Below are 20,218 nucleotides of genomic sequence, written 5' to 3' on the forward strand. Positions count from 1 at the left end.
AATCTGGTAAGGACATCGCACTTTCTGACGCAAAGCAGGTGGAGGCCAGAACTTCCCAGGTTTCTGGCACTCAGAGGACTGCTGGAGGCCAGAAATGTGCTGAGTCCGAGTCAGATGACAAGCCTCTGGAGTCAGTCATGTCACAGTTGCTGGAGCTGCAAACGCAGGCTTGGGAACATCAGAAAAGGATGTCTGCTACACTACGCATAATGCAAGGCACGATGGAGGAGTCCATCCATCTTCAGTCTGTGATGATAGTGCTGGCATGCCAATGACACTGGTAGGATGGCGGCCGCCATGGAGACCTTGGTCCAGGACTTCACTCTTGCACTGCTGCACGGGCTCAACTCCATCACTGATGCCATAGTTGGCCTCCAACAGTGCGTATGCGAGAGGGATGCCGGGCAGCTTGATCTCACTTCAGCTACCCCTTCCTTTCAAGGAGTCAGCCAGGGGCCCTCCAGCACCCATAGGGAGGAGGATCAATAGGTGCATACCCCGGGGCCATCCATCCAGGTGACTCCAAGACTGCTCAGACCATCTGAATCCACTCTCCTGTGACCTCAGCCGCTCTAGCTCCACAGGCCGAGGAGGGTACCACTGCCACACAGCAGGACCCTGAAAGCAGGCCGGGGCCCTCCAGCTCCCGGCCCTCCAAAGGACATTTGCCAAAGTCATCACAGACAGGGTGTCACAGTCAGCAGGCTGCCTCCACCTCCACTGTGGGTGTCCGGGGAGCACCAAGACATAGCAGCAGGGTTAGGAAAATTAAGGAGAATTAGTTGCACAACCTGGGCACGGGTGTTAATCACTTGTACATACTATTGTCAACAAAATCCCAAGAATGTCTCCCTGCCTATGGCTCCTTGTTCTCATGATCAGTGTTCTTGCCACTCAGATGTGAAACCTTTCTGCACAAGATAAAGGCAGGTGTCTAAGTCCAGAGCCTCTTCTCTGTGCTCTGTGCAGCCTGCAGACCAAAGTGATGGCCCAGCCTCACACTCCCTGGAAACATTACTGATGCTTGCTCCTCAACAGTGCTTGTCATTGCTGCCAGAATGTAGTGGCAGGTGCCACAGAGTTCTCTCATTCTCTGTGTGCTCTCAACGCCTTTAAGGAGGGGCTGGCCTCCATCTCTTAAGCATCTGTGACCACTAATGGTGTGCTCCGGCTCTTGAAGGGCTCAGGTGCTGAAAGTGGACAAAGGATCGGATGCTTCTAAAGTTTCATGGCTATGTCTCTATGGTATGACCCTGATCACAGAGTGCAAGCAACCTGTCCTCGGCCAGACAGGAGTCAGACATCCTCAAAGGCTATGTGAAAATTTATGGAGTGTCCTCACTGCATGTCGCCATCATCCCCCACAAATCTAGCAGCTTTGAGGGCCTCCTGAGCACGCCTGCCTCATCTGGCTAGTGCAAGGGCCTCATCCCTGCCATCATCACCTCCGAGGAACTCCTCACCTTCATCCCCACCTTCATCAGAGGAGATGTGCAGCTCCTCCATCTCCTCCTCAGCCAGCTTGTCTCCCCGGTGGGGCACCAGTTTGTAAAGGGTGCAGTAGATGATTATGATGCATGACACCCTCTGCAGACTGTATTGCAGGGCTCCACCAGACCGGTCCAGGCACCAGAACCTCATCTCCAGCACCCCGATGGTCTGTTCCAAGTTGCGAGCTGCTGCATGAGCCTCATCATACCGTCGCTCTGCTGCAGTCTGAGGCTACCACACAGGTGTCATCAGCCATGGCCTCTGCGGGTAACCCTTGTCCCTGAGGAGTCATCCCTGCAGCTTCTGTGGACCCTGGAAGACTCCAGGGATCTGTGACCAACTGAGGATATAAGAGTTGTGCACACTCCCTAGAAATGGTGCATAATCCTGCAGGATGTGTTTCTGGTGGTCGCACACTAGCTGCACACTCAGTGAACGGAACCTGTCTGTGCAGCCAGGAGCCTCAGTTGCTCTTTCCTCCATCATCTTCGTGCTCTGTAGGGCATCAGGCGTACAGCTAGTTCACTGGGCTCCATGATCCTCCTGCAGGATGAAAGAGAGAGACACATGGTTAGCATGGGTGTACTAAGAACCTGTCCTGGTTAAGTGTGACAGCCCCTTAACGCTTCCCGGAGAGTGCTGGCCACCACTTGGATGGCCAGAGATTAGTGCGCTGTATGGCTGCCCTATTAGCTTGAACCATGGGGGAGACTGGTCCAAACCGGGATGCTGACATTGCAGGGGGCTGTGAGCACCTCAAGCAGTGGCTGTTCCATGGCCAGCTTTAGCAAGGAGATTGTACAACATGTGCAATCATCCCACTGTTCTGCAGTCCACTGAAAAGCTCATGAATTTGTAGTCTAGAGCACTTGGTGGCACTTTGATGTCTCTGCGTTGCTTGAGCGGGTGGTTAAGCTAGGAGCCCAACCCCAATCATATCAATGTGGCTGCACCTGAACTGTCTCAGTTGCAAAGGAGAGGTCACTTTTTATAGAGGTTTCCTGAATGCGTGGCCATTTTCCTTGCCCACCCTACCCCTCCCCACCCCGAATGCTTGTGCACTATATTCAATGGCAGGACTGCCCTTAACCCCGACCCCTCGATACCCCTGAAGCTTGAAGTCCAACAGGCAACCCTGGCGAGCACTGCACAACGTTACTGTGTACTCACCTCTGAGTTCCCCTTAAAGTGCAGGCCGCCAAATGCACGCCTTTTATGTGCTGTTGTGAAACACGTCGGCGACAGATGATTCATTGGGGGGAGGGTAGGTTGCGGGAGGTGAGGAGGAATGATTCCGGCATGCTGGCCTGATACTGATATGTTGATGTTTTAAAATGACGGGAAACGTGGCGGGGCAAGTGGATTATCGCGAGCTGGTTTCCTGCCATTGTAAAACCGACACGCCATTTTTATGTACTCTCATGCCCGGTGCCAGCCAGCTTGGAAAATTCCGCCCTGCATAGAAATTGGACTCATTTCTGTCTCCATCCGAGAAGTTTCTCCCTGATCCAACGCTGTTAAAAAGCCTCTCATGAGTCTCGCAAAGCACATCAAATGACATGTTATGTTAAATTACCCTTTAAATAATTAAAAATGAACTTTTTGCTCTGTTATCAACCTTTACTTCTCAGTGGATTTTGCAAAAATATTTTTTCCCATTGATTTGGGGGAAATCATGTCCCGACCCTCACGTTTGTGATTTTCAAATGTAGCCAAACTGGATATTGTCCACAGATTAAATTAACTCAAAGGCATTTGTGTCACTTTTTTTTGTAATATTTGCAAAAAATGTACAGGTGAGAATGATCCTGAACTAGCTGCATTGTGTGCCCGTTCTCTGAGAGACTACAACCAAATATGGAGAAGGCATCATGCGAATATAGGAGACATAGATTAAAATAATATAAATATTTCAGTTTTCGAGCAGCACCCCACAGAGCCCTGAGTTCCAATATGAATAGTAACATTGAATTGTCAGCCTCTGTTTTAGCTTTTCTACACAATTTTGTTTCCTTCTTATTGATTTTAAACAGACCATTTTGACTCAGGGAAAGTTCACATGGTTTATATCTTCAACAAAGTGATTGACAAATGGAAAATAAAAAAAAGAATCATTTTATAAATAATTGAAATTTTTGAAATTACTGAATTGGTAAATCAACAATGAACATCAAATGTGATTTCAAAATACAGTTTAAATAACATTATTTAAATGTACATGCAGTTGAAAGCTTCATACTTCTTGTACTTAAATTATATAACTGTTTTGGTTTAAAAGAATGGTACACATGCAAGTACCTCTTTAAATGGCCAAGTGAGTTTATCAAGTGAGTAAATGAATCATACGGATCAAGAAGGCCCTAGTTGAAATCTCTGAATTGTGCTAACTGATTTCAACAAGGTGCCAGGTACACTACAATTGGCCTTCAGTGCCTTGGGTTAGGGAGGGGAAAATGGGCAATGGTTACATCTGCCCCTGATCGCTGCCAGCAAGTGTGTTTGAATACTGAGTGAAAATGGGGTCAGCTTTGGTTATGATTTTCGATATGATCAGAAAGCCTGTCAACATTAACTGAGAAAGATGGCAAATGAATAGTGCCTCTTATGGTAAAATACTGGAGGCTGTGTGGCATCTGCTAAACTGTAAGAAAACAGTGTCCTGAGGAAAGGGCAGAGGGGGTGGGGTGTGGGATGGGACTTTGTTGACAAAATAAATTGTTAATTGTGCATTGCCTATTTAAACACCTATTTATAAAAACTGCATGAGGCTCAGGCTTTCCTGTCTAAGCTATTAGCATCTCTCATATCCTTTCCTTTTCTACTAAAAGAATTTAAAGTATGGCGCACTGATCCTGGCTCCATCTTTGACTTTGATCCTCTTGAAGACAACATCCAATCCAGGAGTCTGCACTTGCTCTCCGGTATAGCTCCCGTCTGCTTTTAAGTTTTACTTTTTCGTCTATTTGCCTATATGTAATGGAAATGCAATGTTGCTGATTCAGGTGAATTTGGTGCAAAGCATCTAAATCAGTTGTAAAGAATAATTGTGTCGACATAGCACCAAGATTTTTTAGCCTTTATTATAAGCTGAACTATAGTAAGTGAAGCATATTAAATATAAAGCAGAAGTCAATGGAATATTTACATATCATAAGCCAATTAGTCAGTTATTGAAATTTTTGATATGAAATGACTGACTCAGAGATGAAGGGAAATCATTTTCTTTCACATTGCATGAGATTCAATAGAATATTATGGTCGAGCAATAATAATAGTGTTTGAAAAAATAAAGGTCAAATTTTCATTACTAACACAAGAACTTTTCTTGAGTTTCTGCCCAAAAGGCAGGTCCTTGACAATTATTTGTCAAACTATAGCCAAGTGCCGTGATTTTTCACAATGGGTAGGGTGAAAAGGCAGGCCCAAGCCTACCTCGGGTGGAATGAGAACGAACCCTGTGCTGTTGGCGATTTGATCCACACAATAGCCATCTAGCCAACTGAACTAACTGGCCCCCTACACAGAAACTATAAAATATAAATAATAATTAGTCATGATAATTGCATCTTGCCATTCCCATTTGTCAGTTTAGTTCAGTTAATATGGAACACTACTATTTTTCAAGCTTACTGGTACATTAGGATAATTAACTTATTTAGCAAGTTCAACTTCTTCACTTAGCGATTTATCCAACTCATAGAAGGTGTTCTGGTTTATGGCTACCTTATTAAATCAAAGGGAAAGAAACTATTATTCTCTCAAGTTATGTGTTGAGCTTGATAAAGGTTAACATGTGAGGCATATGTTCTCAAACAGTAATTCTGGGTAGGTTACTTTTAGCAAATGTATCAAATCCGATGAATGATTTTGACAGTCAGTGTATAATATAATGTTGGTACATGTATCATTTGAAAATAAAGGTTATGTGCCTAATTCGTTTGAAAGATGTTGTATACACAGACGTACTGGGAGGAATTTCAACCTCCCATAAATAGGTGGGTTTGGATGGTTGGGATGTTAAAAAGTTAAAAACCTTAAACCTTAACCACACCTGCCCATGCCCCTTTTGGTTTTAATACTGGCAGGATGAGGGGAGATAAATTATTTTGCTCCCAAGGAAACTGGTTGGTTATTCAAATATTAATAACAAGACTTAGTGCCTCAGATTTATTCTCTATTTTAGCTCTGGCCAGTCAGGTTTCCTAGCCTCAAGTAACATAGAAGCTGAAGGGAGGTGAGGAATGTTGGATCCAGCAAATAAGTGTCTTTCCACTTACCTATCAGATCTTGCTTCCATCCCAAGTCAGCTCTACCACCCTGGACCCCACTAAGTCACAATCCCCTCTACTTTGGACACAGGTGTACTTGAATAGCACTTAGAGAAATTCAGTTTCTATAATCAAAATTGGTGAAGTTTTGGATAGCTTTTTGTGAATAGTTTTTATTTTCTCTGTCATTTGGCATCAATTTTCCTTTGTATGCTTTCCTCTTTTTGCTGTAGAAAAGGCAAAACGTTATAGTAAACAGTCTCAGTCCACAGGTGTGGGTAGTACAAGTGTTGGAGATGATAGGTCAGAGATGACTGAGCTTAACCCCAGCATTTCCAGCTACAGTGAACATACAATGGAGTTATCTGAAGAAGGAGGTACATAAATAATAATTTCAGTACTGACACTGCACAGTATTGCATGAGAAGCACAATGACCTGTTATTAAAAGGAATTGCATTGCAGTTAGAATACCTCAAATCTGACTACTTGAAAATCGGTGATGTCCAAAAACCAGACAATTTTTTTCCGCATGCCAGCACACCTAACCCCAACCAACCCAGCCCAAAAAAGTTTGGGGAGTTGCTGGGTACTGATCGGCTTCACGCGTCTGATGTTTCGCATGCTGCTGTGAATCTTGACCCCACCCGACCCAATGCAGATGGTGCTGAAACAATTGAACTCACCCAGGAAGAATAAATGACTCTTGTAGAATTTGATGAAATGGAATATTTAGCTACATATTGCACTTGGGATCAAGACTTATGCCTATTCTTACTACACCACAGGATACCTGTATTGAGTTTTGTTGCCATTAAGGCCACCCAAATAGAAACTGCACAGGCTTAAATTCAAATATTGAACTTGATTCCAAAAGCCTTTAAGTTCCAAAGGCACTGGTTGGCTTCTTACAGCTAGCCCAAGACAGTTCAAAGAGAGTTATTAAAGAGCACTGTACAATATAGTATGAATAGTTTTCAGTTACAGCCACAGGGTATTTTTAATATTTCAGTTTGATTGATCGTTTCTCATTTTAAAGAGAGTGTGCAGATGTAGGGAAATGGGAGTGGCATGAAAGAGTTATTAAATCCAGTGTGGGAGAAGTGAAATAATATCAGCAGAGACATGGCCATTAACCTAAAGTGCTTTGCAATCACATCATTTGGTTTTCCTGCATCCCCTATTCACTGAATTAAGGTGTTCCACTTTGAATTAAGGCATCCCAAATTTCTTTTCCAAAAACTGGCAAGTTCCAAAATCCAGCATGGAATCAGTCCAAAGGTTGCCAGATTTGAGGTACTTTATCTGTAGTATAGTTTTAGTCTAACCCATCCATCATGAAACTGATGGGATTTGCCACTTGTTTTGCATTCTGCCTGATTTGACTTTTTATTAACTTTCGTGGAAAGTAAAGTAAGACGGTGCAAAATGAGCAATCACTTACTTGCTGAGCCAATTTGCTTTAAATTACAACACAATAACAGAATTACCTGGAAAAACTCAGCAGGTCTGGCAGCATCGGTGGAGAAGAAAAGAGTTGACGTTTCGAGTCCTCATGACCCTTCAACAGAACTAGGTGAATCCAAGGAAGGGGTGAAATATAAGCTGGTTTAAAGTGTGTGGGGGTGTGGGGTGGGGTGGGTTGGGGGAGAGAAGTGGAGGGGGGGTGGGGTGTGGTTGTAGGGACAAGCAAGCAGTAATAGAAAGTAATAGAAGCAGATCATCAAAAGATGTCAGACAACAGAACAAAAGAACACATAGGTGTTGAAGTTGGTGATTTAAATTAATCCCAATTCCCTTTTGGTTATAATTTGAAGAAATAAGTTGGTTAAATGTCACTTGATGCACAGTAGTTACACACATTTTTTGAAATTCTGTAATTTTAGCACCCCAAAACAGGTGAGATGTTAAAATCTTAAAATCACAAACTCAACCCACCTTGAATCCACTGGACGTCCAATCCCTCTACACCTCCATTCCCCCACCGGGATGGTCTGAGGGCTCTCCGCTTCTTCCTCAAACAGAGGCCCGAACAATCCCCATCCACCACTACTCTCCTCCGTCTGGCTGAACTTGTCCTCCCACTGAACAATTTCTCCTTTAACTCCTCTCACTTCCTCCAAATAAAAGGTGTGGCTATGGGTACCCGCATGGGCCCCAGTTATGCCTGTCTCTTTATGGGGTATGTGGAACATTCCTTGTTCCAGTCCTACTCCGGCCCCCTCCCACAACTCTTTCTCCAGTACATCGATGATTTGCTTCAGTGCTGCTTCATTCTCTCGTCTGGACCTGGAAAAATTTATTAATTTTGCTTCCAATTTCCACCCCTCCATCATTTTCACATGGTCCATCACTGACACTTCCCTTCCCTTCCTTGACCTCTCTGTCTCAATTTCTGGTGATAGGCTGTCCATCAATATTCATTACAAACCTAACGACACTCACAGCTACCTCGACTATAGCTCCTCACACCCCGCTTCCTGTAAGGACTCCATCCCATTCTCTCAGTTCCTTCGCCTCCGTCGCATCTGTTCTGATGATGCCACTTTCAAAAACAGTTCCTCTGACATGTCTTCCTTCTTCCTTAACCGAGGTTTTCCACCCACGGTGGTTGACAGGGCCCTCAACCATGTCCTGCCCATCTCCCACGCATCAGCCCTCACACCTTTCTCTCCCTCCCAGAACCATGATAGGGTCCTCCTTGTCCTCACTTATCATCCCACCAGCCTCCGCATTCAAAGGATCATTCTCCACTATTTCCACCAACTCCAGCGTGATGCCACCACCAAACACATCTTCCCTTCACCCCCCCCGGCGGCGTTCCGCAGGGATCGTTCCCTCCAGGACACCCTGGTCTACACCTCAACCCCCTCCCACGGCACCTTCCCATGCAACCGGGGAAGGTGCAACACCTGCCCCTTTACTTCCCCTTTCCTTAACATCCAAGGGCCCAAACACTCCTTTCAAGTGAAGCAGCATTTCACTTGCACTTCCCTCAATTTAGTCTACAGCATTCGTTGCTACCCCTCCCCCTTTCCGATTCTCCCCCCCCTTTTTTTCCAATAATTTATCTAGATTTTTCTTTTCCCACCAATTCCATTATTTTTAAATGTATTTCCATCCATTGTTTTATCTCTACCTTTCAGCCTATTTCGATCCCTTCCCTTCACCTCACCCCACCCCCACCAGGGCTGTCTGTACCTTGCTTGTCCTGCTTTCTACCCTTAATTAGCACATTCCTTAGATAATATCACCACCTTCAACACCTCTTTGTCCTTTTGTCTATGACATCTTTTGGCTATCTCCACCTATCACTGGCCCTCTATCCAGCTCTACCTGTCCCACCACCCCCTTTAACCAGCTTATATTTCACCTCTTTTCTATTTTTCCTTAGTTCTGTTGAAGAGTCATACGGACTCAAAATGTTAACTGTGTTCCTCTCAGCAGATGCTGCCAGACCTGCTAAGTTTTTCCAGGTATTTTTATTTTTGTTTTGAATCCACTCGCTTTCAGTCTTAATGAAGGCAGAACAAGAGAGAGCCAATCAGCTGCTCCCAGGAAGAGGATTGGTTATTTAAATATTATAATGAGGCTGTGTGCCTCAGATTTAATTTCCCCCTAAAATTTAACCCTGGCTGGCAAGGTTTCCCAGATCTCATGAAAGCTGGTAGCTAAAGGGAGACGAGGAAAATGCTGAATCCAGCAGCTAAGTGATTGTGCATCCTTCTTCGCCTCCACAATTTGACCACTCCCTCCCACCTGTTGCAAGCCACGATCTGCCACTACCTCCCCTTCAATCCATGTTTCTGACCCCTCCTTGCCTCCTCTAAAACAGTTCACCTCCGTGTTAATATAGGGCCCAATATCTTCATTGCCAAAATGCTTGCTGTGCTTTCATTTAGAATGATCCTTAGTAGACTGTAATATGCCCATTTTACAGTACAGAAAGGCAAATTATAAAGTATGGTGTCTATGCACTGTTATCCTTTACTCACTTTGTATTGTGCATCATGGAAGTGATGCTTTCCCAGTACACACAGTTGTCTCAGCATTAATTAGTATTAATTAGAGGTATTACCAGCTTTCTGGCTTGCGGTATAGTCAGACTTCACACTGATCTGGTTCTAAAAGAGAATGCCTCATCATGAACAACCTAATATAATGCATGCACAACATTGTGTTCTTTCTCATGTTTTAATGTCAGTTTGAGATCCGACTGCATGTAATGGAGTTGCTGTGACTTACTGTCTGGATAAAGTGCATGATAGTTGATGTTTCATGACCTGCAGCTGGTGTAGTGTTCTAATTTTTCTTCAAATGAGGTTGCACTGGTGTGGGGCACAGAGAGCCTGTTCTCTGTGGCATAAAACTTGGACTTTAAGCAGCCATCTAGACATGGGGTTGGGCCTGTGGAGATGGTGCAGGACAAGGGTTTTTCCACTCTTAGGAGCTGGAGAGTGGACTGGACTATTGGTGCAGAAAGTTAGAGCCCAAAGGTTGTAAATCCACTCTTAGTTGTAGATATACCCTTGGTATTAGCGCTAGTAATGAAATAACGCTTGTTTAATTATAACTGAGGATAAGGAGAATAGCTTTCTTTTAAACCACTGGTTTCAGCTTGGTAAACTGAATTTATTTGTAGTTATTTTGAAAAGTTGTAAAATTACCCCAAATATGCAGGGATTAATATGATTTCTAATTCCATGAAATGCCAGCTTACTTGTGGAAATCTAGTAAACAGACATTCCTAGTTTTAGGAGAAGAGTTATAGTATGAACATTATTGTTTTATTTTAAAAAAGTAAGCTCCTAATTGTAATATAAAAGCATCTCAATTTAAGTGTTATTTTAAATCGATGTTCATTAAATTAATCTTTATTTTTATATGTGAAAAAATAGATGAGGAATGAAAGACATTAATCCACTGCACTACAGGTTGATCAATTGTTCCTGAGTCTCAATTCAGAATAGCATTTGAATATCAGAATGTAATTGGAGTTGAATACATTTTGATTTTTACATGGACAGTTTGGAGATTTGTCAGCTAGGATAATGGTAAAGGGTCGCATTCTCCAACTAAATTAACGATTTGCCAACCCTCACCATCTAAATGAAGAGCCTTCCTAGGACCTGGGTTCTGAGGCATATTAAAACACTATTCTTTCAGCTGTAGGACCTGAAATTCAAATTCAGTATAGATTCATAGGATGAAGAAATCCTGTCTCTGCTGAACATTAAGAGTCCCAGTTGAAATTAGTTTGGGTAGTGTCAATCTAGCTGCTACTGAACATAAGAGGTAACTATTACGGGAAATGGCGAAATGTCAGTACGGATACTAATGTCAGTACAGATACTGCTTCTTTACTCTGCAGTTTTGATGTGGGGATGTTTGATTCTGACTCTGGATGCTTAAAATGGGAAAACACCAACAGTCTGAATGAGTACTATAATCTTTGCACAATTCCCTTTTGAATCCAATCTGGTAACTGCCCTTCAGTCTGGATTAGTCATCATGTTGAATAGTAAATTCACACACATGCACAATTCCTTGTGACTTTGGGCACAGTCATGCTTCAATAGCACTTGGAGAAATTCAGTCTATATAATGAAATTGGTGAAGTTTTGAATACATTTTTGTTCTTAATTTTTTTTCTATTATTTCGCTGTGCGTCATTTTTCCTTTGTATGCTTTCCTTCTCTTGCTGTAGAAAAGGCAAAACGTTATAGTAAACAGTCTCAGTCCACAGGTGTGGGTAGTATAAGTGTTGGAGATGAAAGGTCAGAGATGACTGAGCTTAACCCCAGCATTTCCAACTACAGTGAACCTACAATGGAGTTATCTGAAGAAGGAGGTACATAAATATTTTCAGCACTAATACTGCACAGTATTGCATGCAAAGCACAACGATGTATCCTGTTATAAAACGGGATTGTGTTAGTATATTTCTAGCCTATTCCACTCAGGAAATTGATGAGATTAAATTAGCTGCTTGCTTTGCATCCTGCTTGATTTTACTTTCTATTAACTTCAATGAAAATTAGATAAGATAGTGCAATACGAATGACCAATTCATCTCTGTCACTTGTTCACTGGGCAGGCTTGGTTAATATTGGTCAAAGTTGCCTTTTAGTTATAACTTAAAGAAATGAATTGGACATCTGCCACTAGCTGCACTAGTTACACACATTCTTAACTAATATTACTTGAGCCACAATCTTTTCAATTGCAATGTCAATATTCAATACTGATTTTGTTTACTTGAATTGCTCATGAGTTACCTGCTTGTTAGTTGGAAACAAATGCAGGATAAACACTAGAAAGTACATCTGTTTTGCTTTGTAAGATTCTTACTTAGTGTCAGTTGTGGTTTTGTTAGCAGCACACTTGCCTCTGAATTGCGAGGTTTTGGGTTCAAGTTCCAGTCCAGGATCTGAGCACAAAACTCAAGGCTGAAATTCCAGTTTTGTGCAGAGGCATTGTTGGAGGAAATATCTCTTGATGACATTTTAAACTGAAGCCTCACTTTCCTGCTAAGATGGATGTATGGGATCCCCCAATACTATTTCGAAGAAGAGCGGGGGAATTACCTCCAGTGTTCTGAGCAATATTTACCCCTCAACCAACATCACAAAAACAAAACAGATTATCTGGTCATTATCACATTGCGTTTGCACAAATTGGCTCATGCGTTTCCTACATTACAACAGTGACTACACTTCAAAAAGTACTTAATTGGTTATAAAGTGCTTTGCATCGTCTGCTGGTCGTGAAAAGCACTTTATAAATGCAAGTCTTTCTTTCCTACTTTACATATAAACCTCATGAGATTTAGCATCATCCTGGGAGAAAGATAAAGCTAGGAATATGGTTTTGTTAGTAATATGATCCATGCAGCATCTGTCATCTGGGAATTTGTTTAGGACCAGGAACTACCATGCTGTGCTATTTGCGAAGAGGCTAAAGTACATGAGTGCTGGCACAATTAAACTGAAACATCTGGTGTTAGGTTTAGCCAGAATAGCAAGCTGTGGTTTTCTCATCCTGACTATGGTAGTGTAACTGGAAGCCATTCTGTTATAATTGTACAACCTCCACTTATGTGTTAGGCGTTGTTATTTCTCTATTCAGAATTACTATTTCTTAGCATTATTAATGTTTTGGAATCAAGAATAGCCCAAGTCGTACAGTTTAAATAAGAATTAGATGATTAATTAGGCACATGCAGATGTTTGTGCTGTTAATCTATTTTTGCATGCTAGCTAGTATGTTTATCACAAATTATTACTATTTATTAAAGGATCATAGGTGTTAAAGGATTGGAGCTTGTGAACAATAACTAATGTTGTTTGATCTAAAACTCAATGATCAAGTTGTCATTAAGAAAGAATACTTCAAAACTTGATGTAGGAAAATGAATGTTGCTAAGATGAGGCGAAGAAAAATGTGAAATGGAAAAGGTAGTGAGAAAAGGGCATAATTACAATTTCCTGCCCATTTGGTATGCACATTTTTAAAGGCAAAATGGGACATTTGAATTAAAAAATAGTGAAATGTCACCATCTAGAATTGTTCTAATCCTTGCTTTTCCTCTTTTTATTGTCAAGTTTAATTGGCAATGCAAAAGAGAAGTGAAGAAAGTGTTATTGAAATTGTGTGGCCAGCCCAGAAATCGTAATTGTGGCAAGTTCATATGGTGGAACTGCTTCTACACAAGTATCATGGCAAGCTAATTAATTTTTATGTTCTGTAGCAGGATATTCATCATATTTCTGTAGCTGCTTTCTTTTCTTTGTTTAAGTATACAAGTCTTCTCTCTGTCTCCCTCTCCCTCGTGCTCTCTCTGTGTGTGTGTCTCTCTCTCTTTCTCTCTCTCTCTTGTGCTGTCTGTCTCTCTCTGTGTCTCTGTCTCTGTCTCTCTTTGATATGCATAGGAGTCAGCTTGTGTTCATTTAAACAGCTACCTTAGGCTGAGTTTTCACCACGGATGTGGGAAACAGAAGTGGGGTTTATTTCCGGTTCCTACTGGTGGGAAACTGATTAAAGTTCAGATTTTTGCATGCGGAATGGATTTCCTGTCCACTTGGAGCCAGTGGGGGCAGAAACAGAGGGTCAGCTGAAATGAGGGACTTGTTTAGACTTCAACAGCTGTCACCAAGGCTGTTGGTTGTCCTGAGGGAGAGATCTGTGGATTTTATAAAGTTTTTCATTGCGCCAGAAGGAAGTGTGATGTCCCAGGGAAGCTGGAGGCCTGGCACCGGAGCATGGCAGTCCCCCGCAAGCTGACTTGGATCTAACACTAGAGGTCATGGGGGGGGGAAGCGGGGGATGCTGACAGCAGAAGGCCACCTCATCATGGAGCTCCTCTCTGTTCAGTGTCATCTCCCTCCATCTCCTCTTTCTCCTCTTCTCTCACCACCTGCTCTCCCCCACAACGAGCAGTATCCTTCGGGGGCCTTATTGTGCACCAGGTGCATATCTCTCTGGAGAGTCATGAATAAAGAGTGCTATAAACCACCATAGTGACAGAGACCATTGCTGGTGAGTGTTGGAAGGCACCAATCAACTGGTCCAGGCAATGGAATCGCATCTTCAGAAGCCCGTTGTCCAATTGAGCAGGTGGCACTGGTTTTATGCCCTCTGCCTGTGGCTCCCATATAAGGTTCAGTAGCTATCTCTTCAAGGGATATCCCATGTCCCCTAGGATCCACCCACAGAGTTTGGAGATTGAGGTGCAGATCTTAGGTGGCATGGACTGGCGAAGGTTGAAGAAGTCATGGCATCAGCCAGGAAAGTGACCACACATAGTGGAAGCTCTTGTTATGGTTGCAGACCAGTTGGACATTGAGGGAGTGGAAGCCCTTCCTACTGATGGATTGTACTGGCTGCTCACAGTGCTCTGATGGCCAAGTGGTTGCAGTTGATGTTGTCTTGCCCATTTTAGGAAACCAGTGATGGCAGCAAAACCCATGGCCTCCCTGCGAGGCCATGCCTATCATTAAATGAATGTGAAGAGGACATCAGTGACCAGCAAGTTGCAGTGGTATGCAGCCAATTTTGAGATGCCATTAAGGTCCACAGCTTCTGTTTGGAAGGAGCCAGAATTGAAGAGATTCAATGATACAGTGACTTTGACAGCCATTGGCAGGACATGGTGACCAACGCTTTGAGGTCTTTGGTGACAAGGGCCTAGATCTCTGTGACCATCTGCCTAGAGTGTCACAGTCTCCTGCAGCACTGTTCTTGGCCATCTCCAGGTAGCTCCATCTTCGGCGATAGGTCCTGTGCTGAGGGTTTGGCCTTTGTTGCCTTGTTGTTCCTCTTTCCCTCACATGCACTCATGTGTTCCCTGTAAAGGATGCTGCCCCGCATTGCCACTGAGCCCAAAATCTGACAGTCTTGCCCCCAGTGCCAGCTGAAGCCTTCCTGCTGGGCTGGTGGCTGCCCAATTGTCCTTGGCAGTCTTGTCTTCTACTCTTCTGCCCTCACAATGTCAACCCCATTCAAAGCCTGGGTGCTGAATGACCATTCTCCTTCCTGCCTGTATAGTGCCAAACGCACCCCCTAACCAGATCTCCAGTCCACCTTTCACCTGCTGACCCTGGTTGATGCCCTGAGACAGCCATGAGTGGCTCCCAATTCTTTCCTCATCTCTCTTCAGCTGCTCAGTTTCTGAAGGCGCAGATAATGTGCCCACCCCTTTAAATATTCAAACTTGCCTCCCCCACCCCATGAAAAGTTCTTAAAAAGCTTTTAAACAGCATTAATTGCCTAAATCGGAAGGGCAGGATTCCATTCCAACCCCCTCCCTCCCCCGCCACCTTCCCCACCCAGCTGATTATTGCCAGCGGCAGGATCAGCACCTTGAAATTGACACCACACCCAGCACCGGTATTTTCGAGGCTCCCCCCACCTTTGGGGGGCCCTGAAAATTCAGCCCCTTTGTTCAGCTACTGAGGTAGTTTCATTGTACCCAGAAATTTAAATAAGTATACTGTTCAGAAAATGAGCATTTTCTTAGGAGCTCAAGGGTGCTTTTTAGCTGCTGTTCATCTGTGTCTCACCTGGCTGGCAATTGAAAATTGCTGGGTTGAGGCTTTTGGTTGAGGGTGTGGCAGAACAGAGTGCTCAACTGTTTAATTGTTAACCAAAGCCCACCTGGACCAAAATGGGCAAGTGTTCTGTCCACCTCTTTCCAGCGGAATACTCCCTAAATATGCAAGTCAGAGCCCAATGCCATTTGTAGAACCCTGCTTGCGCATACACACCACATACATACTGCTCACTTGTACCAGGTGTTGGGGGCCTGACCAGAGGCCCTTAAAAGGACCACTAAACACTGTTCGTAAAATGTCAGGGGTTACATTTTACTTAAATTTGGTGATGTGTAAAAGAGTTCCAGTGCACCTCCTGGGCCTACCAAAAAGACTGTTTTGCTCCTGGCCTATGTGTGGCCACATCCCTTGGAATCACCTCTCTGGTCTAACCTCAGCATGGAATCCGCTAAATTCCTGTCCTCTCACAACAAGCAGCTATTTGGCACCCTTAGCATGTGGCTGGCATTTAAATGACAATGCTGTCTTCTGACAAAAATGGAAGATTGTTTCACCCCTCAAGCAAATTTTATAGATATTTTATACAATATATAAGTACTTCTACCTGATCTATATTTCATAAACTAAAACAGATTGACCTGCTTTTATATTCTGTTTTAATCAAATTTTTCTTTCAGTTCTAGACACTTTTTAAAAAATAATATTCTGCCTTAAACATCCTTTAATGTTTCCTTCATGGTTAGAAGCATATAATGGTTCCTATTTTGCAGTCAACCACAAAGTGATGACACTTACTGCTGACCTTGCCAAAATGTGCCCACAAAGATTTAGTGATCTCTATGGTGTGAATTTCACCTTACCCAACATTAGTTTCAGTCTAACACCAGCTGTAGGAGGATCTCCGATAGTCAGTGTTAGAGATGTTAGCAAGCAGGTTAAACAGCCAATCACATTGAAGAATTCTCACAGACAGCAAACAAAGTATCAAGCAGACATGCTTGATTACTTCTTGTTTTAATCATTTCATAGAGAGTAAATTAAAATTTGAAACATACAAATGTGATTAATGTAGAAACTGAAATATCTTGGACAAACTTTTATTTTGAAAATCTGTGGATTTTTTTTGGCATTAAAAACTTAGTTACATCTTGTTCAACAAAACGTAACATTTTCAAGAGTTTTTGCAGTGAGACTAATAGTGTAAAAAGTGGAATTTCCCATAAAATCAAGGGATTTCTGAGGATTATAACAGCACACCTGGTATTCACTGACAGTGACTTAACGAATCTCTGTGTTTAACCACGTGAATGGATTTCAGAGGTTGCTGACAGGTTCACAGAGTAATGGTAGCGAATGCTGACCATTTTGCCATCATTACAATTGCAAATTCTGGGCAAATTGTAAACATTTACCTGTTAAAGAGACCGAATTCAGCAGCTCTCATCTACAATTTTGAATAATCTGCTTTTCCAAACTGTTAGATTGGTATTATCTAATGAGGACCAAAGATGAAAAAACCTAAAATGCATTAGAATAATTTGGATCGTTCCTTATTTACTAAATAAAGTTGCAACTGTATTTAGTGTCTTAAAATTGTTCTAGTAACACATTAGTTAAATTCAGGGGTTTTGTTCAGGACTCGTTCAAATTTAAGCAATGATGCAACCCTTTCAGAGATTACCTCCTTTAAGTTGACCCATTCTCTACTTTTTATTTTCATTTCCTGGTTCAGTAATTCAGACCATGTTATGAAACAAACATTAAATAATGGCACAGTTTCAGCTGTGAAGTTTTGTTTGCCATGTTCACCATTTCATTCAAGTTTTGTTTGCAACATTCATGTTGTGTCCATTTATCTTCCCTTGTGGCAATATAATATTCTTAATTTGCTAAGAGTCATACCTTTATATTTGCCACCAGAAACATCATGGTAACCTACCGTATGGGTCTTGATGCCTTTTGAGGCAACACCGCATTAGGGTTAGTACTGCTTTGTTTACAGGGCCTGAAATATGCGATTCTTCCCATAGAGCCAGCTACACCTTTTTTGTTAATTGTGGCAGCTGTTTTTTTTAAATCCCAAATCTTTGCTATTTCTCCAAAATCCTCATACCTTTAATTCACAACTAATAGCACTTATCTCTGAATATGATATAAATGGCTCATGAATCCATCGTAATGGATAAAACCTGCATAAATGCACCTGCCAAGCTAAAAATTGAGGAAGAGCACAGCATCATAAATACAGGTGCATTGTCTCAAACCAGCAACCTCAGGACTGAGCCTGTGCCGGATTTTAGATCTTGCCGGTTTTCGGAGAAAAAAAATCAGAGTCTTAATTCACTTAATAAGCAGGCACATGAAATCAAGCAAAAACGTTTCTTTCTTAACGTTTGAAAAAACGAAAATCATAATTGTGAAGAAATAACATTTGAAAAAAAAATTAAATAATAAGATAAGTAAGATGGACTTGCAGGCTGAGGTCAGGTAAGGAGACTGTTGCATAATGGTATTGTCAATGTATTAGTAATCCAAAGACACGGGGTAGTGCTCTGGGGACCCAGGTTCAAATCCAACCACAGCAGATGGTGGAATTTGAATTCAATATAAATCTGGGATTAAAAGTCTATTGATGACCATGAAGCTAATGTCGGTTACCATAAAAACCCATCTGGTTCACTTATGTCATTTAGGGAAGGAAATCTATCATTCTAACCTGGCCTAGCCTAGATGTGACTCCAGATCCACAGCAATGTGGTTGACTCTTGACTGCCCTCTCAAATGGTTTAGCACCACTCAGTTGTATCAAACGCAATGGTAAACTCAGCCCTGTTGACCCTGATAAGTCCTGCCTACTAACAACTGGAGGCTAGTGTCAAAGTTGGGACATCTGTCTCACAGACTAGTCAAGCAACAGCCTGAAATAGTCATACTCAAGGAAGCGTACCTTAGAGATCATGTCCCAGACACCACCATCACCATCCCTGGATTTGTCCTATCCCACCTCCAGGGCAGATCCAGCAGAGGTGGCAGCACAGTGATCTACAGCCAGGAGGAAGTTGCCCTAAGATTACTCAACATCGACACCGGGCCCCATGAAGTCTCGTGACACCAGATCAAACATCGGCAAGGAAACCTTCTGCTGCTTACCACGTACTGCACTCCCCTCCCCCTGCCCAACCTCAGCTGATGATTCAGTACTCCTCCATGTTGAACACCACTTGGAGGAAGCACTAAGGGTGGCAAGGGCGCAGAATGTACTCTGGGTGAGGGACTTCAAATGTCCATCACCAAGAGTGGTTCAGTAGCACCGCTATAGACCAAGCTGGCCGAATCCTAAAGGACATAGCTATTAGACTGGGTCTGCAACAAGTCTTGAGGCAACCAACAAGAGGGCAAAACATGCTTGACCTCATCCTCATCAACCTGCCGCAGATGCATGATAGTATCAGTTAGAGTGACCACCATGCGGTAATTGTGGAAATGAAGTCACGTTTTCACATTGAGGACACCCTCCAGCCTGTTGTGTGGCACTACCACCCTGTTAAATGGGATTGATTTTGAACAGATCTAGCAACTTAAGACTGCGCAACCAAGAGGCACTGTGGGCCATCAGCAGCAGCAGAATTGTACTTAACCATAATCTGTAATCTCATGTCCTGGCATATCCCACACTCTACAATTACCACCAAAACAGGGGATCAACCCTGATTCAATGAAGAGTACAGGAGGGCATGCCAGGAGCAGCACCAGGCATACCTAAAAATGAGGTGACAACCTGGTGAAGCTATAACACAGGACTACTTGCATGCCAAACAGCATAAGCAGCAAGTGATAGACAGAGCTAAGCAATTCCACAACCAGTGGATCAGCTCTAAGCTCTACAGCCCCACCATATCTATTCAGGATTGGTGCTGGACAATTAAACAACAATGAGGCACCACAGATACTCCATCCTCAATGATGGAGGAGCCTAGCACATCAGTGCAAAAGATAAGGCTGAAGTATTCGTAACAATCTTCAGCGAGAAGCGCAGAGGGGATGTTCCATCTTAGCCTCCTCCAGAGGTCCCCAGTATCACAGAGGTCAGTCTTCAGCCAATTCGATTCACTTCACGTGATATCAAGAGACAGCTGAAAGCACTGGATACTGCAAAGACTATGGGTCCTGACAATATCCTGGCAATAATACTGAAGCTTGTGCTCCAGAACTTGTCACACTCTAGCCAAGCTGTTCCAGTGTAGCTACAACACTGACATCTACCTGGCAGAGTGGAAAATTGCCCAGCTATGTCCTGTACACAAAAAGCAGGACAAATCCAATCCAGCCAATTACTGCCCCATCAGTTTACTCTCCATCATCAGTAAAGCGATGGAAGGGGTCATCAACAGTGCTTATCAAGCGGATC

At 43.0% G+C, this 20,218-nt stretch overlaps 1 protein-coding gene across 8 annotated transcripts in view; it reads left to right on the forward strand.

Moving 5' to 3' along the window:
- The window catches only part of nebl (nebulette), a 372,808-nt gene that overhangs the window by 327,946 nt on the left and 24,644 nt on the right, over nt 1-20,218 (forward strand). For 2 of the 8 annotated variants that reach the window (XM_041183729.1, XM_041183731.1), the window contains 3 exons: nt 4,320-4,412; nt 5,993-6,136; nt 11,466-11,609. The exons of 2 other annotated variants lie outside the window; for them this stretch is intronic. In XM_041183729.1, coding sequence (XP_041039663.1) covers nt 4,320-4,412; nt 5,993-6,136; nt 11,466-11,609 — 381 coding nt within the window. The remainder of the gene's footprint in view (nt 1-4,319; nt 4,413-5,992; nt 6,137-11,465; nt 11,610-20,218) is intronic. 4 more of the 8 variants (XM_041183735.1, XM_041183733.1, XM_041183732.1 and 1 more) reach the window with 3 other exon arrangements.

This window comes from Carcharodon carcharias, chromosome 3, assembly GCF_017639515.1.
Source record: "Carcharodon carcharias isolate sCarCar2 chromosome 3, sCarCar2.pri, whole genome shotgun sequence".
Lineage (NCBI taxonomy): Eukaryota > Metazoa > Chordata > Chondrichthyes > Lamniformes > Lamnidae > Carcharodon > Carcharodon carcharias.